The sequence below is a fragment of the Rhinoraja longicauda genome, chromosome 16 (assembly GCF_053455715.1).
Source record: "Rhinoraja longicauda isolate Sanriku21f chromosome 16, sRhiLon1.1, whole genome shotgun sequence".
NCBI classification, from domain to species: Eukaryota; Metazoa; Chordata; class Chondrichthyes; order Rajiformes; family Arhynchobatidae; genus Rhinoraja; species Rhinoraja longicauda.
Window position 1 is genome coordinate 6,681,153 of NC_135968.1, and position 21,385 is coordinate 6,702,537.

General features: G+C 48.7%; 2 protein-coding genes across 2 annotated transcripts in view; both read left to right on the forward strand.

Annotated features, from left to right (window-relative positions):
• vps26a (VPS26, retromer complex component A) lies at positions 1–8,108 on the forward strand. The gene is made up of 7 exons (XM_078413118.1): positions 1–70; positions 1,604–1,760; positions 2,560–2,724; positions 4,366–4,472; positions 4,587–4,655; positions 5,971–6,113; positions 6,938–8,108. Exons 2-7 carry the CDS (start codon positions 1,708–1,710, stop codon positions 7,046–7,048), a joined length of 648 nt encoding a protein of 215 aa, XP_078269244.1. The 5' UTR covers positions 1–70; positions 1,604–1,707; the 3' UTR covers positions 7,049–8,108.
• A 4,687-nt stretch (positions 8,109–12,795) lies between these two features.
• Positions 12,796–21,385, forward strand: part of supv3l1 (SUV3-like helicase) — a 35,538-nt gene continuing 26,948 nt past the window's right edge. The window contains exons 1-4 of the mRNA XM_078412755.1: positions 12,796–13,192; positions 16,351–16,428; positions 18,343–18,450; positions 20,151–20,265. Coding sequence (XP_078268881.1) covers positions 12,823–13,192; positions 16,351–16,428; positions 18,343–18,450; positions 20,151–20,265 — 671 coding nt within the window. The 5' untranslated portion in view covers positions 12,796–12,822. The remainder of the gene's footprint in view (positions 13,193–16,350; positions 16,429–18,342; positions 18,451–20,150; positions 20,266–21,385) is intronic.

The window sequence follows — 21,385 nt, forward strand, 5'->3', positions numbered from 1 at the left end:
TTGACCTTTAAACAGTCGGGCAAACGTTTGGAGCACAAAGGAATTCGGATCGAGTTTGTTGGACAAATTGGTAAGTTGCTGACCTTTGCCTGCACTCATTGTGGTACAAGGTAATTGTAATTAATTTATTAGCCAAGTATGTAAAGACATACAAAGAATTTGATTTGTGATGGCAAAAAAGCAGCAAGACACACAACAACATAAAAATTAACATAAACATTCACCACAGCGCACTGTGATGGAAGGCAATAACGTAATACTTTCTTCCCTCCTTTTCTCCCGCGGTCGGGGCAACTGAACCGTCTGCAGTTGGGGCGAGCGAAGCTCCCGCATCGGGGCACCGGGGCGGTTGAAGCTCCCGAAGTCGATCCCTGACGAAAGGACCGCCGGCCCCACAATGTTAGGCTGCAGTGCAGACGGAGATACGATATGGGAAAAGTCGCATCTCCGTCGAGGAAAGAGATTTAAAAAGGTTTCCCCCACCCCCCACATTATACAAAACTAAAGATACCCTAAAACATACATTTAACAACAGTCTAAAAACAACAAAAAAGGAAAAGGACGCGACAGACTGTTGGCGAGACTGCCATTGTACGGCGCCACCTAGTGACGTGGATGTCCTCGTGTCTGAAATGCAACTGTTTGCTGTGCAGTTGTTCTCAGGAGCTTTGGATGTCGAGGCTAAAGTTGGCGAGACGTTATTATGAAAGTGGCAAAGGGCGGGTAACAACTGCAACCTCATCGGGTGCCCACTTGGCACTGACAGTCAGTCTGAAGAAGGGTCCCAGACCTGAAACGTACAATTGTCCATTCCTCTCCACGGATGCTGCCTGACCTGCTGAGATCCTCCAGCACTCCGTGACCCCGGCTGTATCCTGATAGAGGAACAGAAAGCGTTGGAAGTGCCCGTGTGAACGGAGACGGTCAATGGTGGTCGTCACAAAGTGCTGGAGCAACTCAGCGGCTCAGGCAGCATGGAAGACATGGGGCATCTTGGCATGGACAGGTTGGACCGAAGGACCTGTTTTTCCTGCTGTTTGTGTATGACTAAAGCAGCCAGAAGAAGGGTCCCAACCCGAAACATTGCCTATCCTTTTACTTCCAGAGATGCTGCCTGACCCGTTGAGTTACTCCAGCACTCTTGAGTCTTTCTTTTTGATGGTCTTGACGTTGTGAGCTTTAACTTGCAAGTTAATCTATTGATTTGCTGATTACTGTGCATGGAAATAGTGGTGCAGTCAAAATGTGTAGGAAAGAACTGCAGATGCTGGTTTAAATCAAAGATAGACACAAAATGCTGGGGTAACCTAGCGGGACAGGCAGCATCTCTGGAGAGAAGGAATGGGTGACGTTTCAGGTCGAGACCGTTCTTCAGACTGCTCCACCGCAAAACTGCACATTTTGTCTGCTCCAACGCGAGATTCAGTCTGAAGAAGGGTCTCGACCCGAAACGTCACCCATTCCTTCTCTCCAGAGAAGCTGCCTGTTCCGCTGAGTTACTCCGGCATTTTGTGCCTGTCATGGGAAGAGAGGTGTTGGAGAGATGGGGTTTGGCTTGACACTGTAATAAAGCTTTTCAAAACCCTCTTGTTTCCATTTGCAGAGCTGTTTAGCGACAAGAGTAACACGCATGAGTTTGTGAACTTGGTGAAGGAGCTGGCCTTACCCGGAGAGCTGACGCAGAGCAGGACCTACGACTTTGAATTCATGCAGGTGGAAAAGCCGTACGAATCGTATATCGGGGCCAATGTCAGGCTAAGGTAACCATTCTCAGCGCAGTTTAACCATATTTGACACGAGCACTTTACGCACACACTTCAGTTTCTCTCACGCAGCTCCCCAAGTTGTATTTCTTTTCGCTATTCTGTCAAAATATGGGGTAGGGTAGACCTAATCTCTTTTGAGGTCATAGTCATACAGCATGGAAACGGCTTATTTGGCCCAACTTGCCCATGCCAACCAAGATGCCCCATCTACACTGGTCCCACCTCCCCACGTTTGGCCCATATTGCTCTAAACCTGTTCGATCCATGTATCCATCTGACCCTTGCCCTCCCATATAACCCTCTAAGCCTTTCCTATCAATGTATATCCCTCTCAACCTTTCCAATCTATGTAACCCTCTGAGCCTTTCTTTAGATTTTAGAGATACAGCTGCCTCAACTACCTCCTCTGGTTGCTTGTTCCATACAACCACCGTCCTTCAACCAGGGCTCCGGCAATTTCCTCCCTAGTTTCCCACAATGTCCTTGTATCTGATATCTGATCAGGCCCTGGAGATTTGTCTACCTTCATACACGATGGTACCTTCAGCATCTCTTCGACTGTAACACTGACTGCTCTCAAGACACTTCCATTGACTGCCCCGAGTTCCTCCGTCCTCCTGTCTTTCTCCTCGGTAAATACAGAGGAGAAATGCTCATTAAGGACCTTGCCCATCTCCTGTGGCTCCACACTAGAGGTGACCGCTTTGATTCCCGAGGGGTCCCACTCTCTCTCTAGTTACTCTTTTCCCCTTTATGTATTTATTTTTTTCTCCCCTTATGTATTTCTCCTCAGATATTTCTTGAAAGTGACAATGGTCCGGAGTCTGAGTGATCTGGTGAAGGAATATGACCTGATCGTACACCAGCTTGCCTCGTACCCAGATGTCAACAACTCCATCAAAATGGAGGTCGGCATTGAGGACTGCTTACACATAGAGTTTGAATACAACAAGTCAAAGTGAGTTTCTTCTTTACAAGTGTTTGATTTGATTTTTAATTTTTCATAATCTACCTCCTATTCATGTTGCTTTCTGTAAGTGCTGCTTGCAACACCGAAGGGAAATGCATTGGCTGCAGTATTTCCTGAACATCTTTGGACTTTAGACTTCGAAGATACAGCGTGGAAGCAGGCCCATTGGCCCACCGAGTCCGCGCCGAACAGTAATCACCCTGTACCCTAGCACCATCCTACACACTCGGGTCAATTTACAATTTACCGAAGCTAATTAACCTACAAACCTGTGTAGGAAGGAACTGCCGATGTTCGATTACACCAAAGATAGACACAAAGTGCTGGAGTAACTCAGTGGATCAGGCTGCATCTCTGGAGAAAAGGAATAGGTGACGTTTCGGGTTGGAACACTTCAGACTGAAGAAGGATTCCAACCTGAAACGTCACCTATTTCCTATTCTCCAAAGATGCTGCCTGACCTGCTGAGTTACTCCAGCATTTTGTGTTATCTATAGACAATAGGTGCAGGAGGAGGCCATTCGGCCCTTCGAGCCAGCACCGCCATTCAATGTGATCATGGCTGATCATTCTTAATCAGTACCCCGTTCCTGCCTTCTCCCCATACCCCCTGACTCCGCTATCCTTAAGAGCTCTATCCAGCTCTCTCTTGAATGCATTCAGAGAATTGGCCTCCAATGCCTTTTGAGGCAGAGAATTCCACAGATTCACAACTCTCTGACTGAAACAGTTTTTCCTCATCTCAGTTCTAAATGGCCTACCCCTTATTCTTAAACTGTGGCCCCTTGTTCTGGACTCCCCCAGATGTTCTGTATATCTTTGGAGGAGGATTGTAGGTTAGATAACACAAAATGCTGGAGTAACTCAGTGGGTCAGGCAGCATCTCTGGAGAAAAGGAATAGGTGATGTTTCGGGTTGAGACCCTTCTTCAGACTGAGGGTCAGTGGAAAGCGAAACGAGATATAGACGGTGATATAGAACAAATAGGGCTGCACGGTGTCGCAGCGGTAAAGTTGCTGCCTTACAGCGCTTCCAACGCCAGAGACCCGGTTTCGATCCCGTCTACGGGTGCTGTCTGTACGGAGTTTGTACGTTCTCCCCGTGACCGTGTATGTTTTGTTCCGAGATCTTCGGTTTTCTCCCATGCTCCAAAGACGCACAGGTTTGTTGGTTAATTGGCATGGTGTGAGTGTAAATTGTCCCTAGTGTGTGTGGGATAGGTTTGCTGGTCGGTATGGTCTCGGTGGGCCGAAGGGTCTGTTTCTGCGCTGTATCTCTAAACTAAACTAAACAAATGAATGAAAGAAAGATATAGAAACAGGCTGTGGGCTCGGTGAAAACGGGTCACAGACTCATTATAACGGATTTCGGTTATTGCAGTTGGAGTGACTGTTAAGTGGTAGAATTGGCAATTTTATTTTCCATAATATACCACTTCAGATGTAACATTTCAAAGATATGAACCAACATCCCATGAGTTTGCCCCTTACTCAGTTAGAGAGGACAATGGCGATAACAGACAACATTTTCCCTCCCCCCCCCTCATGGTCAGTTATAACGAGGGTTATCTCTATTTTTTTTAATTGTCCTTATTATATTGCTTCTGTACTGTTTTGATTCTTTCTTTAGATACCACCTGAAGGATGTGATTGTCGGTAAAATCTACTTCTTGTTGGTGAGAATCAAAATCCAGCACATGGAACTGCAGATGATCAAAAAAGAGATTACTGGTATTGGTAAGGACAGTAGCAGGAATCTGGGCAACTGCTGAGGGACACGTGTGTCTTTAGTTACTCCTTGAGACTGGGATGCCTCAGTTGCCTGATATGTTGATTTATATTATTTTAAAGGGCCCAGTACCACCACTGAGACAGAAACTATTGCCAAATATGAAATAATGGATGGAGCCCCTGTTAAAGGTGAGTTGCAGAACTATGGAGGAACATCATCTCATATTACGCTTGGGCATCTTAAAACCCAGTGGTGTCAATATTGATTTCACTAACTTCAAGTAACCATTGCATCCCCCCCCCCTCTCTCCATCCATCCTCCACCCAGATCGTACCAGCTTCAAAGTCATCTTGTTGAGTCTCATTGTCTGCGACTTGTTCTCACCTAACACACAGCTAACCGTGGCCTGTTTCCTTTATCATCGCTACTTTTTTGCATTTCTTTCATTCATTTGTTCTATTATCTCGTTTCCCTCTCCCCTGACTCTCAGTCTGAAGAAGGGTCTCGACCCGAAACGTCACCTATTCCTTTGCTCCAGAGATGCTGTCTGACCCGCTGAGTTACTCCAGCTTTTTGTGCCTATCTAGAATTATATAGGGCAGAAAATCTCTCTTAACCACCCCTGTCCAGACTCATTTGGACAATTGATCACTTATGTTGTAGTCCAAGAAGCACTGCCTTTGGAAGAGATGGATCAACTAGTTTAGTTTATTGTGGAAAGCTTTTGTTGCGTGCTATCCAGTCAGCAGAAAGACAATATGTAAGGTCATGAGTAGAGGTGTAGAATTAGGCCATTCGGCCCATCACATCTACTCCTCCATTCAATCATGGCTGATCTATCTCCCTCCTAACCCCATTTTCCCGCCTTCTCCCCATAACCTCTGACATCTGTACTAATCAAAAATTTGAGGTAGACACAAAATGCTGGAGTATCTCAGCGGGACAGGCAGCATCTCTGGAGAGAAGGAATGAGCGACCCTTCTTCAGACAGACCCTACCAATCAAATACCTATCTCTGCCTTAAAATGATTACAGTTGAGCCATTTACAGTGTATAGATACAAGATAAGGGAATAACGTTTAGTGCAAGGTAAAGCCAGCAAAGTCCAATCAAGGATATAGTCCGAGGGTCACCAAAGAAGTAGATAGTAGTTCAGCACGGCTCTTTGGTTGTGGTGGGATGATTCAGTTGCCTGGTAACAGCGGGGAAGAAACTGTCCCTGAATCTGGAGGTGTGCGTTTTCACACTTCTATATCTTTTGCTCGATGGGAGAGGGGAGACGAGGGAGCGACTGATCCTTGATTATGCAGCTGGCCTTGTCGAGGCAGCATGAGGTATGAATGGAGTCAATAGAGGGGAGTTTGGCTTGTGCGATGGTCCGCAATTCGCTGCAATTTCTTGCGGTCTTGGATGGAGCTGTTCCCAAACCAAGCTGTGACTACAGGTATTGTCTGAAGCTACTGTGTTTGAGTTCAATTGAACTTTGTGTTTTTTGTTATCAAGGCGAATCCATTCCAATCAGACTCTTCTTGGCCGGATACGATCTAACGCCAACAATGAGAGATGTTAACAAGAAGTTCTCCGTACGTTACTTCCTAAATTTAGTCCTAGTCGACGAAGAAGACCGGCGATACTTCAAACAGCAGGTATGTGCCAGGATTTGGGGATGGGTTAGGATGTAGGGCAGGTGACGGGTGGCAGAGGAGAGAGAGGGTGAGGGTATGGCAGAGGATGAGAGCTCCCTCATTTGAGTCGAGCAGTTTGAACTTAGTTTAGAGATGCAGCATTGAAACAGGTCTTTCGGCCCTCTGAGTCCATGCTGACCATCGATCACCCGTCCACACTAGTTCTCTGTTATCCCACTCCCTATGTACTAGAACCAATTTTACAGAGGCCAATTACCTTACAAACCCACCCGTCTTTGGGATGTGGGATGAAGCGAGAGTACCGGATGTAATCCACGTGGTCAAAAGACAATAGGCGCAGTCGTGGGCCATTCGGCCCTTCGAGCCAGCACACATAAAATTCTTAAGGGATTGGACAGGATAGATGCAGGAAAAATGTTCCCCATGTTGGGGGAGTCCAGAACCAGGGGTCACAGTTTAAGAATAAGGGGTAGGCCATTTGGGACTGAGATGAGGAAAAATCTTTTCACCCAGAGAGTTGTGAATCTGTGGAATTCTCTGCCACAGAAGGCAGTGTATTCACTGTATGTATTCAAGAGAGTTAGATATAGTTCTTTGGACTAACGGAATCAAGGGATATGGGGAGAAAGCAGGAACAGGGTACTGATTCTGGATGATCAGCCATGATCATATTGAATGGCAGTGTTGGCTCGAAGGGCCGAATTGCCTACCCCTGCACCTATTTTCTATGTTTCTGATTATTATGTAAATTCTCAACAGTTTCCAGTCCAACAAGTGAAAGTATAAAATTCAGTCCATTCAAGTATTGCTTTTGTTCTTTGCAGGAGATTGTACTATGGAGGAAAGCTCCCGACAAGCTCCGGAAAAGAACTAACTTCCATCAGCGCCTGGAATCTCCAGAACCACAGGCCTCTGCTCAGCAACCTGAGATATGAGCAAAGAGAGAGAGCGGGGCAAGCATCCCTTTAAAAAAAAAATTGCCAAAATCGACAGATATGGTTACTGTGTCCCCCCAACCTTCTCCGTTTCTCCGTGACACTAAAAGTTTCAGAAGACGAATGTTTTTTTTTCCCTCTCTCCTCAAACACTGGAACACTTAAAGCTATCATTTTATACCTGATAATTTGCAACTTGTTTCAACATGCACTAAAAAATCTGCAGAGCAGGCTTTTTGTTTGGTTCTGTATTTGCACACAGGCTGATCTATTTATGCTGCTTAGGCCCGGGATTTGCCGTTCACGGTGTACAGGTGATTAATGTGTCGGGACAGTTAACAGTTAACGATTTTAAACAAACTGGTTGTGGGGGTGAAATTTCGGGAGTGTGTTTATTTTTCTTTTGTACAATTCTAATCCAGCGGTTGAAATTTGGTGATTGGTCCTACTTCGGTAAAAGTGTATTTTTACCTGCGATACCCTGTGGAGAGACTGCTTCCGAAGGCGACGGTCCTGTAATCCTTCCCTATTCCCGACTTCACACACAGGTCCCTTATTTACCAGAGGATAAGTGCTGTGCAGGTCCTGAGCCTGTAAACAGGAATGAGATATGTAGGGAGGAACCACAGATGCTGGTTTAAACCAAAGATAGACACAAAATGCTGGAGTAACTCAGCAGCGACAGGCAGCACCTCTGCAGAGAAGGAATGGGCGACGTTTCGGGTCGAGACCTTTCTTCAGTCTGAAGAAGGGTCTCGACCTGAAACGTCACCCATTCCTTCTCTCCATAGATGCTGCCTGTCTTGCTGAGTTACTGCAGCATTTAGTGTCTAACCTGGACTGAGATGCGGTTATTGTCCATGCAGGTAGCTGAGTCAAGTTTCCAATTTCCCATTGTTGGAACGTCGGTCGCAAGTTTAAAGCCACTTAACGCCAGATACTTTCCCGCATGTCCATCCATGTCTGATATCAATAAATGGAAACTTGGGAAATTGCGTCTGTAATATCTACTCATACCAGCCTGAAAAATGTATTCTAACTATATTCAATAAAGTTTCTGCCAGTGTATCTAACTACACTTGAATTAATTTCAGACCTTTGAGAATGTCTCTCTCGAAATGAAACCATCCCCCTCGGATCACTGCTTCTGTTGGGGATCCAGGGCAACTGCAGGCACCATTGCTCAGACCAAGTCGGTTCAAATGATGACTGTTAACGGGATATGTGGCCAAACCATCCATCAGCATTCGTGATGGTTTCCAGCGGAGAAAGGCCTGTACTCGCTGGAGTTTAGCAGTAGACAAGTTGGAAGAGATGCACGTGAATGTGTCACCTGGAAGGGATGCTGGGGTCAATAGACAATAGGTGCAGGAGTAGGCCATTTGGCCCTTCGAGCCAGCACCACCATTCAATGTGATCATGGCTGATCGTTCTCAATCAGTACCCCGTTCCTGCCTTCTCCCCATACCCCCTGACTCCGCTATCCTTAAGAGTTCTATCTAACTCTCTCTTGAAAGCATTCAGAAAACTGGCCTCCACTGCCTTCTGAGGCAGAGAATTCCACAGATTTACAACTCTCTGACTGAAAAAGTCTTTCCTCATCTCCGTTGTAAATGGCCTACCCCTTATTCTTAAACTGTGGCCCCTGGTTCTGGACTCCCCCAACATTGGGAACATGTTTCCTGGCTCTAACGTGTCCAACCCCTTAATAATCTTATATGTTTCAATAAGATCCCCTCTCTTCCTTCTAAAAACCAATGTATACAAGCCTAGTCGCTCCAGTCTTTCAACATACAACAGTCCCGCCATTCCGGGAATTAACTTTGTAAACCTACGCTGCACGCCCTCAATAGCAAGAATATCCTTCCTCAAATCTGGAGACCAAAACTGCACACATTACTCCAGGTGCGGTCTCACTAGGGCCTTGTACAACTGTAGAAGGACCTCTTTGCTCCCATACTCAATTCCATTGGCTTTCTTCACTGCCTGCAGTACCTGCATGCTTCCTTTCAGTGACTGATGCACTAGGACACACAGATCTCGTTGTACGTCCCCTTTTCCTAACTTGACACCATTCAGATAAAAATCTGCTTCCTATTATCACCAAAGTGGATAGCCTCGCACTTATCCACATTAAACTGCATCTGCCATGCATCCGCCTACTCACACAGCCTGTCCAAGTCACCCTGCAACCTCATAGCATCTTCCTCACAGTTCACACTGCCACCTAGCTTTGTGTCATCTGCAAATTTGCTAATGTTACTTTTAATCCCTCATCCAGCAGCCTTGCGGTACCCCACTAGTCACTGCCTGCCATTCTGAAAGGGACCCATTTATCCCCACTCTTTTCTTTCTGTCTGCCAACCAATTTTCTATCCATGTCAGTACCCTACCCCCAATACCATGTGCTCTAATTTTGCACACTAATCTCCTATGTGGGACCTTGTCGAAGGCTTTCTGAAAGTCAAGGTACACTACATCCATCGGCTCTCCCCTGTCCATTTTTCTAGTTACATCCTCAAAGAATTCCAGAAGATTAGTCAAGCATGATTTCCCCTTCGTAAATCCATGCTGACTCAGAACAATCCTGTTGCTGCTATCCAAATGCTCCGCAATTTCATCTTTTATAATTGACTCCAACATCTTCCCCACCACTGATGTCACTAATTGGTCTATAATTTCCTGTTTTCTCTCTCCCTCCTTTCTTAAAAAGTGGGATAACATTACCTACCCTCCAATCCATAGGAACTGATCCTGAATCTATAGACCATTGGAAAATGATCACCAATGCGTCCATGATTTCTAGAGCCACCTCCTTAAGTACCCTGGGAGGCAGACCATCAGGCCCTGGGGATTTATCAGCCTTCAGTCCCATCAGTCTACCCAACACAATTTCCTGCCTAATGTGAATTTCCTTCAGTTCCTCCGTCACCCTAGGATCTCTGGCCCCTAGAACATCTGGGAGGTTGTTTGCATCTTCCTTAGTGAAGACAGATCCAAAGTACCGGTTCAACTCGTCTGCCATTTCCTTGTTCCCCGTAATAAATTCCCCTGCTTCTGTCTTCAAGGGACCCACATTTGCCTTAACTATTTTTTTCCTCTTCACATATCTAAAGAAGCTTTTACTATCCTCCTTTATATTATTGGCCAGCTTACCTTCGTACCTCATCTTTTCTCCCTGTATTGCTCTTTAAAAGAGTCCCAATCCTCTGGCTTCCTGCTCTTCTTTGCTATGTTATACTTATTCTCTTTTATTTTTATGCGGTCCTTGACTTCCCTTGTCAGCCACGGGTGACTCTTACTCCTCTTAGAATCTTTCCTCTTTGGGATGAATTGATCGTGCAACTTCTGCATTATTCTCAGGAATACCTGCCATTGCTGTTCCACCGTCTTCCCTGCTAGGGCCTCCTTCCAGTCAAATCTGGCCAGCTCCTGCCTCATGCCTCTGTAATCCCCTTTGCTATACTGTAATACTGACACTTCCGATTTTCCCTTCTCCCTCTCAATTTGTAGTTTAAACTTATCATATTATGATCACTGCCTCCTAATGGCTCTTTTACCTTGAGTTCCCTTATCAAATCAGGTTCATTACACAACACTAAATCCAGAATTGCCTTCTCCCTGGTAGGCTCCAGTACAAGCTGTTCTAAGAATCCATCTCTGGGGCACTCCACAAACTCCCTTTCCTGGGGCCCAGTACCAACCTGATTTTCCCGGTCCCTGGATGGAGGAGATGCAAGGACAGGTTACAGCTGCAGAGGAACGTACTCTGTCATTGGGGTTGGGTGGAAAGGGATGAAAACAGCAAGAAGTTGCAGAGGAAGTGGTCCAGACGGAAAGGGTTAGGTTGGGTTATGGGATCATGTTGAAGGTGGCGGAAATGTCGGAGAATGATGTGTTGGATGCGGCAGCTGGTGGGGCCGAAAGGCAATGATAGAGGAACTCTATCCTTATTCCCTCTGTGGGAATAGGGGGAGTAAGAGCAGAACAAAGGGGCACAGAGGAGAGACACAAGCGAGGGGTCCATCCTCTGCAGCAGGAGAATGAGCCGTCACCATGGAAACTATTACCAGAGGAGCTGTCACCAGGCCAAAGGGCAGCACAGTGGAGCGGTGGTATTCTTGCTGCTTCACGGCGCCAGAGACCCAGGTTCGATCCTGACTACTGGTACTGTCTGTAGGGAGTTGGTACGTTCTCTGTGACCATATGAGTTTCTTCCCGCGCTCCAAGTACGTGTAGGTTAATTGGCTTCTGTAAATTATCCCTCGTGTGTGTAGGATAGAACCAGTGTATGGGTAATCGCTGGTCGGCACGGTCTTGGTGGGCCGAAGGGTCTGTTTCCACGCCGTATCTCCAAACAAAAGTGTCACCAAGGCAACAGTCACCAGTGGAGCTGTCATCGTCATCACCAGGGCAACCATCAACAGAACATCTGTCACCAGCGGAGCTGTCGCCAGGGCAACAGTCGTTAGGGCAATTGTCAACGGGCAACTGTCACCATGGGAGCTGTAACCAGGGGAAACCATCCCCGCGGGAGCTGTAACCAGGGCAACTGTCACCATGAGAGCTGTAACTAGGGGAACCGTCACCACGAGAGCCGTAACCAGGGCAACTGTCGCCAAGAGAGCTGTAACCACAGAAACATAGAAAATAGGTGCAGGAGTAGGCCATTCGGCCCTTCGAGCCTGCACCGCCATTCAATATGATCATGGCTGATCATCCAGCTCAGTAACCTGTACCTGCCTTCTCTCCATACCCCCTGATCCCTTTAGCCACAAGGGCCACATCTAACTCCCTCTTAAATATAGCCAATGAACTGGCCTCTACTACCTTCTGTGGCAGAGAATTCCACAGACTCACCACTCTGTGTGAAGAAATGTTTTCTCATCTCGGTCCTAAAAGACTTCCCCCTTATCCTTAAGCTGTGACCCCTGGTTCTGGACTTCCCCAACATCGGGAACAATCTTCCCGCATCTAGCCTCTCCAACCCCTTAAGAATTTTATATGTTTCAATAAGATCCCCCCTCAGTCTTCCAAATTCCAGCGAGTACAAACCTAGTCTATCCAGTCTTTCTTCATATGAAAGTCCTGCCATTCCAGGGATCAATCTGGTGAACCTTCTCTGTACTCCCTCTATGGCTAGAATGCCTTAAGGGGAACCGTCACCATGAGAGCCGTAACCAGGGCAAATGTCACCATGAGAGCTGGAACCAGGGGAACCGTCACCATGAGAACTGGAACCGTCACCATGAGAGCTGTAACTAGGGGTACCATCACCATGAGAGCCGTAACCAGGGCAACTGTCACCATGAGAGCTGTAACCAGGGGAACCGTCACCATGAGAGCTGGAACCGTCACCATGAGAGCTGTAACTAGGGGTACCATCACCGCGGGAGCTGTAACATGGGGAACTGTCACCGTGTGAGCTGTAAACAGGGGAACCATCACCATGAGAGCCGTAACCAGGGCAACTGTCACCATGAGAGCCGTAACCAGGGGAACCGTCACCTTGAGAGCTGGAACCGTCACCATGAGAGTTGTAACCAAGGCAACTGTAGTGCTGGCCGTTCCGCGCCTGTCCCTCGCTTGCCGCATGAAATCGGGGAACATTGGGCTTTATTTTATTTATTTTCCGCCACTTTGGTCCGGACGGGTTTCGCTCTCCGTCACCCCCCCCCCCCCCCCCCAAGATCCGATCAATGACAGGATGGCCCAGGCCGCCACCTCGGGGGCTTTCCGTGGCCGGCGTCGCCATGCATGGAGCCTGAGCGCCGATGTGGGGCCGCGGCCTGAGGGAGCTGGTGCCGGGCCGGAGCCTGGGCCTGGGGCTGGTGCCGGGCCTGGGCCTGGGGCTGGTGCCGGGCCTGGGGCTGGGGCTGGTGCAGGGCCGGAGCCTGGGGCTGGGCCGCAGCCTGGGGTCGCTGCATGGCCGGAGCCTGGAGCCAGTGCGGGGCCTCGGCCTCGGGCATGGTCTCGGCCGGAGCCGCAGCCTGGTCCCCGGCCGCGCTCTCAGCATCACGCACCGCGCCGTCGGCAGCGCCGTCAGACCCCCGGACACGTCGCTGTTCGTGCCGCTGACGGCCCGGGTCAGGCCGGGGCCCGAGGGAAACGTGGGCGCCGAGCTGAGCCAGAGCCTGAATAAGAGTGAGTGGGGGTTGAAGGGGAAGGAGAGGGATAGGGGGAGGAGGGAGAGTGAGGAGGGAAGAATGGGGGGAGAGGGAGGGAATGGGGGGAGAGGGAGGGGATGGGGGGAGAGGGAGGGGATGGAGGGAGAGGGATGGGGGAGAGGGAGGGGATGGGGGGAGAGGGAGGGGATGGGGAGAGGGAGGGGATGGGGGAGAGGGAGGGGAGGGGGAGGGGATGGGGAGAGGGAGGTGGGAATTGAGGAGGGGGAGAAGAGGGGGTGAGGAAATGAGAGAGAGGTAGGGGATGAGGAAAGGAGGGAGAGTTGAAGGAGTGAGAAGGTGGGGGATGAGGAAAGGAGGGAGAGGTGAAGGAGGGTGAGGTGGGGGAGTAAGAAAAAGAGGGAGAGATGGGGGAGTGAGAGAAGGAGGGAAGGGGTGAGACAGGGAAGGAGGGTGGGTGGGGGAGATAACAGTGGGCCGGGATCCCCCTGCCAAGCTGCAGGCCTGATGAGCCCATTGCAGTCCGACGGGCAATATTGCACACGTGACAATAAAGCATCGTTCAGTCATTCATTCATTCATGTGAGGGGGTGAGGGAGTTGGGAGGGTTGTTAATTGGTGGAAGATGTGAAGCTGGGGTTATCGGAGTGGGGGTTGGAGCATGAGGAACTGGTTAGGGTGGAGGGGAGAGTGCAGCAGTGGTGGGACTAGGGCAGATGAGGAGGGAGATGGTGCCGCGTTAATGGTGCGATGAACAGGGAGAGGAGGTTGCAGGAAATGGGCAAACCTGCGGTAAATGAGGTGATGGTGAAAGAGAGGTTGGAAAGTGAGAGGTCAAAGCAGAAGGGAGTTGGGAGACAGACACAAAAAGATGGAATAACTCAGTGGATCAGGCAGCATCTCTGGAGAAAAGAATAGGTGACTTTTCAGGTCAGAACCCTTCTTCAGACTGAAAGTGGAGGGGGAGGGGGGAATAAACTGGAGGCGAGGTGTTGCAGAACTCCCGTCAGAGAGAGGAGGAGAACTTCTTCAAAGTAGGCTTGAGCTGGGAGGGTTGGTGGCAATTGGAGGGTGCAAGATGTGGAGCTGGGGTTATTTGTGTTGGGAGGGTGGATAGGGAACTGGTGGGGTGGAGAGGAGTTGAGCAGGGTTGGGGTGAATCTGTGCGGAAATGGTGCGGTATCATATGAGGGAGAGGAGGTTGAGGAAAATGGGCAACATGTGGTAAGCGATATGAAGATGAGAGAAAGGAGAGACGAGGGCAAAGTGTGAAGGAAGGAGCTGCAGATGCTGGTTTAAGCCGAAGATACGCACAAAAAGCTGGAGTAACTCAGCGGGACAGGCAGCATCTCTGGAGAGACGGAATGGGTGACTTTTCAGGTTGCGACCCTTCAGACCCAAGTGATGGGTGAGGTTGTGGGAGAAGAGAGTTGGTAGGATTGGTGAGAATTGGATGGTGAGCGATGAGGAGCTGGAGTTATTGGAGTGGGAGGGATGAGGAACTGATTGGGGTGGAGGGGAGTTTAGCAGAGTTGAGGTGTTTTCATTGATCGAAAGATACTGCACGGAAACAGGCCCTTTGGCCCACCGAGTCCACACCGACCATCAATCGCCTGTTCACACTGGTTCCATGTTACCCCACTTTTGCATCTGCACCCCACATGCATGGGGCAATTTTTACAGAGGTCAATTAATCTGCTAACGCTCACGTCTTTGGTTTGTGGGAGGAAACCGGAGCACCCGGAGGAAACCCACGCAGCCGCAGCGAGATTGTGCAAACTCCACATAGACAGCACCTGAGGTCAGGATGTAGGAACATTCTGCGGCGAGCCTTGCCGCAAACCCAGGCTTTGCGAGTGCGTTCGCGGATACGTGAGTCTATGAGCCTTATTGGTGGTGGAATAAAATATTTTGTTATTCAAACTCTTGTCGTCTGAATCCGGTGATTGATTGAACATAACATGAAGTCTGCGCGTTCTCCCTATGACGGCGTGGGTTTCCTCCGGGTGCCCTGGTTTCCGCCCGCAAACCAAAAAAAATTGCCCCTGATGTGTCGGCAATGGATGAGAAAGAGGGATGGCATAGAACAAGTGTAACCGATGGTCATCATGGACTCGTTGATCCAAAGAAACCCGTTTCAATGCTGTATCTTTAAAACTAAAACGGGCTTGGTCCTGACGATGCTGCTGTCTATGCGAAGTTTGTACCTTTTTCCCGTGACCTGCATGTGTTTTCTCTGGCTGCTCCAGTTCCCTCCAGCACTCCAACGACATACAGGTTTATAGACTAATTGGCTTCTGTAAATTGTAAATTGTCGTTAGTGTTAGTCAAGTCAAGTCAATTTTATTTGTATAGCACATTTAAAAACAACCACGTTGACCAAAGTGCTGTACATCTGTTCAGGTACTAAGAACGAACATACAATAGCACACAAACATAACAGCACATACATAAACAGTTCACAGCGCCCCCTCAGAGGGCCTCAAACGTTAGGGAGTAGAAATAGGTATTGAGCCTGGTTTCAAAGGAGTCGATGGAGGGGGCAGTTCTGATGGGGAGAGGGATGCTGTTCCACAGTCTAGGAGCTGCAACCGCAAAAGCACGGTCACCCCTGAGCTTAAGCCTAGACCGCGGGATAGTGAGTAGCCCCAAGTCGGCCGACCTGAGGGACCTGGAGATAGAGTGGTGGGTTAGAAGATTTTTGAGATAGGGGGGTCAAGCCCGTTTAGGGCTTTGTATGTGAATAGGAGGAGCTTGAAGTTGATTCTGTACTGTACTGGGAGCCAGTGGAGAAAGGCCAGAATCGGGGTGATGTGGTCCCTTTTACGGGTACCCGTCGGGAGTCTCGCTGCGGCGTTTTGGACCAATTGCAGGCGGGACAGGGATGATTGGCTGATCCCAGTGTATAGACAGTGTTAGTCTTTGGGGATCGCTGGTCGGCGTGAACTCGGTAGGCTGAAGCACCTGTTTCTGCACTGTATCTAAACTAAACTTCACTTTGCAAACCCTGATGTTTATTCTAGTGCATTTGTTCATCCTCTGATATTGCAATTGAATTTGGGTGAGTTACAGCCTCCACGACATGGGGAACAGTGGCCGTTTTTGGTCTTTAACCCATTGTATCTATTTAAGTGGTTTGACAGCTTCTGACAATTTTTTTTAACTGTTTTTGTTTAGATGATACGCTGAAGATCTTGAATAAATTTTATAAAAGAAAAGAGATGCAGAGACTGGGCAGTGAGAGTGGCCTGGATGGTAAGTGACAAAACCCGGCGTGTGATTATCTTGTCTGGGAAGGAGCTGCAGATGCTGGTTTATACCCAAGAGAGACACAAAATGGCGGAGTGACTCAGCGAGTCAGGCAGAACCTCTGGAGAAAGGAATAGGTGATCCTTCGGGTCGGAGCCCCTCAGTACGATTATCTTACACAATCTAGGTCTTTTTGTACTATCCTCATTACATCGAGCAGTATAAACACAAAAATAGCCCCTGTTTTGGTGAGAACGACCAATTGGCCTCGACTGGCTGGTCCACAGTCTGGTTTTATTTAAAGATATGTAGGATAGAACTGCAGATGCTGGTTTAAATCGAAGGTCGACACAAAATGCTGGAGTAACTCAGCGGGACAGGCAGCATCTCTGGAGAGAAGGAATGGGTGACGTTTCTGGTCAAGACCCTTCTTCAGACTGATATCAGGCGAGTGGGTGGCACAGAGATAAAATGTAGTCGGAGACAGTAAGACCGGTCGGAGAACTGGGAAGGGGGAGGGGATGGAGAGAGAGGGGAAAGCAATGGCTATTTGAAGTTAGAGAAGTTACAGCACATAATCCTCTGACATTTATGCTGCCTCCAACGGGATCTCACTAGTAGCCACATCTTCCCATCTCCACCCCTTTCTGCTTTCCGCAGAGACCGTTCCCTTCGCAGCTCCCTGGTCAACTCCTCCCTTCCCACCCAAACCACCCCCTCCCCAGGTACTTTCCCCTGCAACCGCAGGAGATGCAACACCTGTCCCTTTACCTCTCCCCTCAACTCCGTCCAAGGACCTCAACAGTCTTTTCATGTGAGGCAGAGGTTCACGTGCACCTCCTCCAACATCTACGATATCCGCTGTTCCAGGTGTTGACTCCTGTACCAAGCGCAGGCTTGCCGATCGTTTCGCTGAACACCTCCGCTCAGTCCTCCTAAACCTACCTGATCTCCCGGTTGCTCAGCACTTTAACTCCCCCTCCCTTTCCCAATCTGCCCTTTCTGTCCTGAGCCTCCTCCATTGTCAGAGTGAGGCCCAGCGCATATTGGAGGAACAGCACCTCATATTTTGCTTGGGTAGCTTACACCCCAGCAGTATGAACATTGACTTCTCTACCTTCAAATAGCCCTTGCTTTCCTTCTCTCAAGTTCAGTCTGACCAGTGCTTTATAAAGCCTCATCATTACATCCCTGCTTTTGTACTCTAATCCTCTCAAAATAAATGCTAGCATTTCATTTGCCTTTTGTTACTACTGATTCGTCTTGCAAATTACAGGCCCAGAGCCATCAAAATGCTCTTAATACGCTAATCCGATCATCCCTGGTATCATCAGAATCAGAATCAGAATGACCTTTATTGTCATCCAAAAAAAACAAGTCTTTTGGACGAGATTTCGTCACCCACAGTCCAACAGTAAGAGCAACAAAATAAGCAATTACACACACAACCACAAACCAACACAAAACAAAAAAATGAAACATCCATCACAGTGAGTCTCCTCCAGTCACTTCCTCACTGTGATGGAAGGCCAGAATGTCTTTTCTCTTCCCCTGCCGTCTTCTCCCGCGGTCAGGCTGTTGAAGTCGCCACGTTCCAGGCCGTGCCGGACGGTGAAATTCTCGTCGGGATCATTCTCGTAAACTTCTCATAAACTTTGTAGACCCACTCCAACAACAGGACTTCCTTCCTCAGATATGGGGGGAGGGGGGGGGGGGGGGGGACAAAGGAGGACCTGACATGGGATACTTTGTAACTTTGTCAGCTCCTTTCATGTGGCGACTCTTTGCATATCTTGGGTCGGCAAAACAAAGATTTTTTTTTTGTGACTTCTCACACGTGACAATAAAGTATTCATTCATCCACTCTTCGTGCAGAATGTATGTTTTTCATAATCCTTTTTCAATCCCTCTTCTCTGCAGCTCGCCTTTTCCACCAGGCCTTCATTAGTTTTCGGAAGTACGCGATGGAAGTTGATTCCTTGAGTGTGGATTTACACATTATCCTCAATGACATCTGCTGTGGCGCAGGTAAGTGTTGCCGATTTGAGGGCCGACAGTGCGGAGCGTCTGTTCTTCCCGCCACCGAGCTGGTAGTGCCTTTAGACTTTACTTTGGACTTTAGAGACACAGCGTGGAAACAGGCCCGTCGACCCACCGAGACCACACCGACCAGCGATCACCCCATTCACTAGCACTACCTTACGCACTGGGGACAATTCACAATTTTTACCAAAGCCAATTAACTTATAAATCTGTTCACCTTTAGAGTGCGAGAGGAAACCGGAGCACCCGGAGAAGACCCACGCAGTCACAGGGAGAAAGTACAAACTCCGCACAGACAGCATTCATAATCAGGCACTGTGAGTGCAGAGTGCAGCACTTATTGAAACATATAAGATAATTAGGGGATTGGACACATTAGAGGCAGGAAACATGTTCCCAATGTTGGGGGAGTCCAGAACATGGGGCCACAGTTTAAGAATAAGGGGTAGGCCATTTAGAACGGAGATGAGGAAGAACTTTTTCAGTCAGAGAGTGGTGAAGGTGTGGAATTCTCTGCCTCAGAAGGCAGTGGAGGCCAGTTCGTTGGATGCTTTCAAGAGAGAGCTGGATAGAGCTCTTAAGGATAGCGGAGTGAGGGGGTATGGGGAGAAGGCAGGAACGGGGTACTGATAGAGAGTGATCAGCCATGATCGCATTGAATGGCGGTGCTGGCTCGAAGGGCTGAATGGCCTACTCCTGCACCTATTGTCTATTGAGGCAGCAACTCCACTCTGTGACACCCATGGGTCTAACTGTGGGTCTTGGTCAAATTTTTCACAGACTTAATTGAAAGGCCGTAGCATCTGTGGCCCGTTTGTCTTTTTTCCTTCTTGTCTTAATTTTAATGTTAGATGTATGTCATAGTTTACTTTTAGTTGTGTATTACGTAGGGTGGGGGGGGGGGAAACTTTTTAAAAATCTCTTTCTTTAACGGAGACGCGACCTTTCTCTGGGTGGGGTCTCCGTTCGCGCTGTGGCCGAGCGTCAGGGAGCTGGCGGCCTTCAGCTGGAATCGTCCTTGAGGGCTCCGGTGGCGGAGCCCGTGGCCTTACTTACCATCGCGGAGCTGGCTGACTGCGGAGGCTTCGGCCGCGGGCCCCGTGGACTGTGACATTCGGCCCTTCGAGCCAGCACCGCCATTCAATGTGATCATGGCTGATCATTCTCAATCAGTACCCCGTTCCTGCCTTCTCCCCATACCCCCTGACTCCGCTATCCTTAAGAGCTCTATCTAGCTCTCTTGAATGCATTCGGAGAATTGGCCCCCACTGCCTTCTGAGGCAGAGAATTCCACAGATTCACAACTCTCCGACTGAAAAAGTTTTTCCTCATCTCCGTTCTAAATGGCCTACCCCTTATTCTTAAAACTATTCTTACAGCGCTGTATCTCTAAAAGTCTAAAGATTCGCCTCGTTCCGGTGCCATCTTCAGTAGTCGAGATTAGTTTAATTGGGCATCATGTTCGGCGTGGACATTGTGGGCTGAAGGACCTGTTCCTGTGCTCTACTGTTCGATGGCCTATCAAATATTTCTGCTTTACCTCTTGCTGTGCTTCACAGAGTGATTTGAACGCCCTTCTGTCGTCCTATTGGGTGCCTGTCCACGTGCTGGCACTTTGACCGATTTGGTGGATGTGATGTTGCATGTCTCGTACGTGCTCGTTTAATGATGACATTTACTTGCAGGTCACGTTGACGACCTCTTTCCGTATTTCATGAGACATGCCAAACAGATTTTCCCCATGTTGGACTGCATGGAGGACTTGCGCAAGATAAGTGATCTCAGATTGCCGGCCAACTGGTAAGATTCTACGGTCTTCCTCTCTATGAAACTCTGTAATAAACCCCGGTATCTGCTACCGAGAGCCGACTGCAGTGTGGAGGCGACAGTGAGTGTACAGTGTCACGACGGCAGTGTACAGTATTATGCCAAGCCAATTAACCTACAAATCTGTACGTCTTTGGAGTGTGGGAGGAAACCGAAAATCTCGGAGAAAACCCACGCAGGTCACGGGGAGAACGTACAAACAGACGGCACCTGTAGTCGGGATCGAACCCGCGTCCCGGATGCTGTAAGGCAGCAACTCTACCGCTGCGCCATCGTGCCTCCCTAGAAATAATAGAAATATATAAAACGATGAGGGGCTCGGATAGGCCAGACAGTCAGAACCTTTCATCCCAGCGTGGAGATGTCCCATCACTAAAGGGCTTAGGCGGCTACAAGGTGAAAGTGAAAGCTACAAGGTGAAAGAGGGGGAAAGTTTAATGCAGATGTGCGGGGCGTTTTTCTACATGGAGTAGTGGGGGCCTTGAATGCATTGCTAGGGATGGTGGTGGAGGCAGATATACGATAGTAACGTTTAAGAGGCTTTTGGATAGGCACCTGGAATAGAGGGGTATGGATCATGTGCAGGCAGATGAGATCAGGTTAACTTGGCATCGTGTTCAGCACAAACATTGTGGGCCGAAGGGCCCGTTCCTGTGCGGTACCGTTCTATGTTCTTGTTCATGTTGACAGCAGCTGCTTCATTTTAGGGCGTAATGTTCTGGCAGCCACCGTCTCGATCAGTCCGACTTCAGATTTTTTTTTTAGATTTAGAGATGCAGTGCGGAAACAGGCCCTTCGGCCCACCGGGTCCGCGCCGCCCAGCGATCCCCGCACATTAACACTATCCTACACACACTAGGGACAATTGTTTTTTTTACATTTGCCCAGCCAATTAACCTACATACCTGTACGTCTTTGGAGTGTGGGAAGAAAAAACGTCTTTGGAGTGTCGGAGAAAACCCACGCAGGTCACGGGGAGAACGTACAAACTCCGTACAGACGGCGCCCGTAGTCAGGATCGAACTTGAGTCTCCGGCGCTGCATTCGCTGTAAGGCTGTAAGGCAGCAACTCTACCGCTGCGCCACTGCGTCA

Coding starts and splice junctions, on each gene's coding strand:
- vps26a (XM_078413118.1), top strand. CDS start 1,708: ATGCAGGTGGAAAAGCCGTACGAATCGTATATCGGGGCCAATGTCAGG. Junction 1,761..2,559: donor GGGGCCAATGTCAGGCTAAG/GTAACCATTCTC, acceptor ATTTCTCCTCAG/ATATTTCTTGAAAGTGACAA. Junction 6,114..6,937: donor GGCGATACTTCAAACAGCAG/GTATGTGCCAGG, acceptor TGTTCTTTGCAG/GAGATTGTACTATGGAGGAA.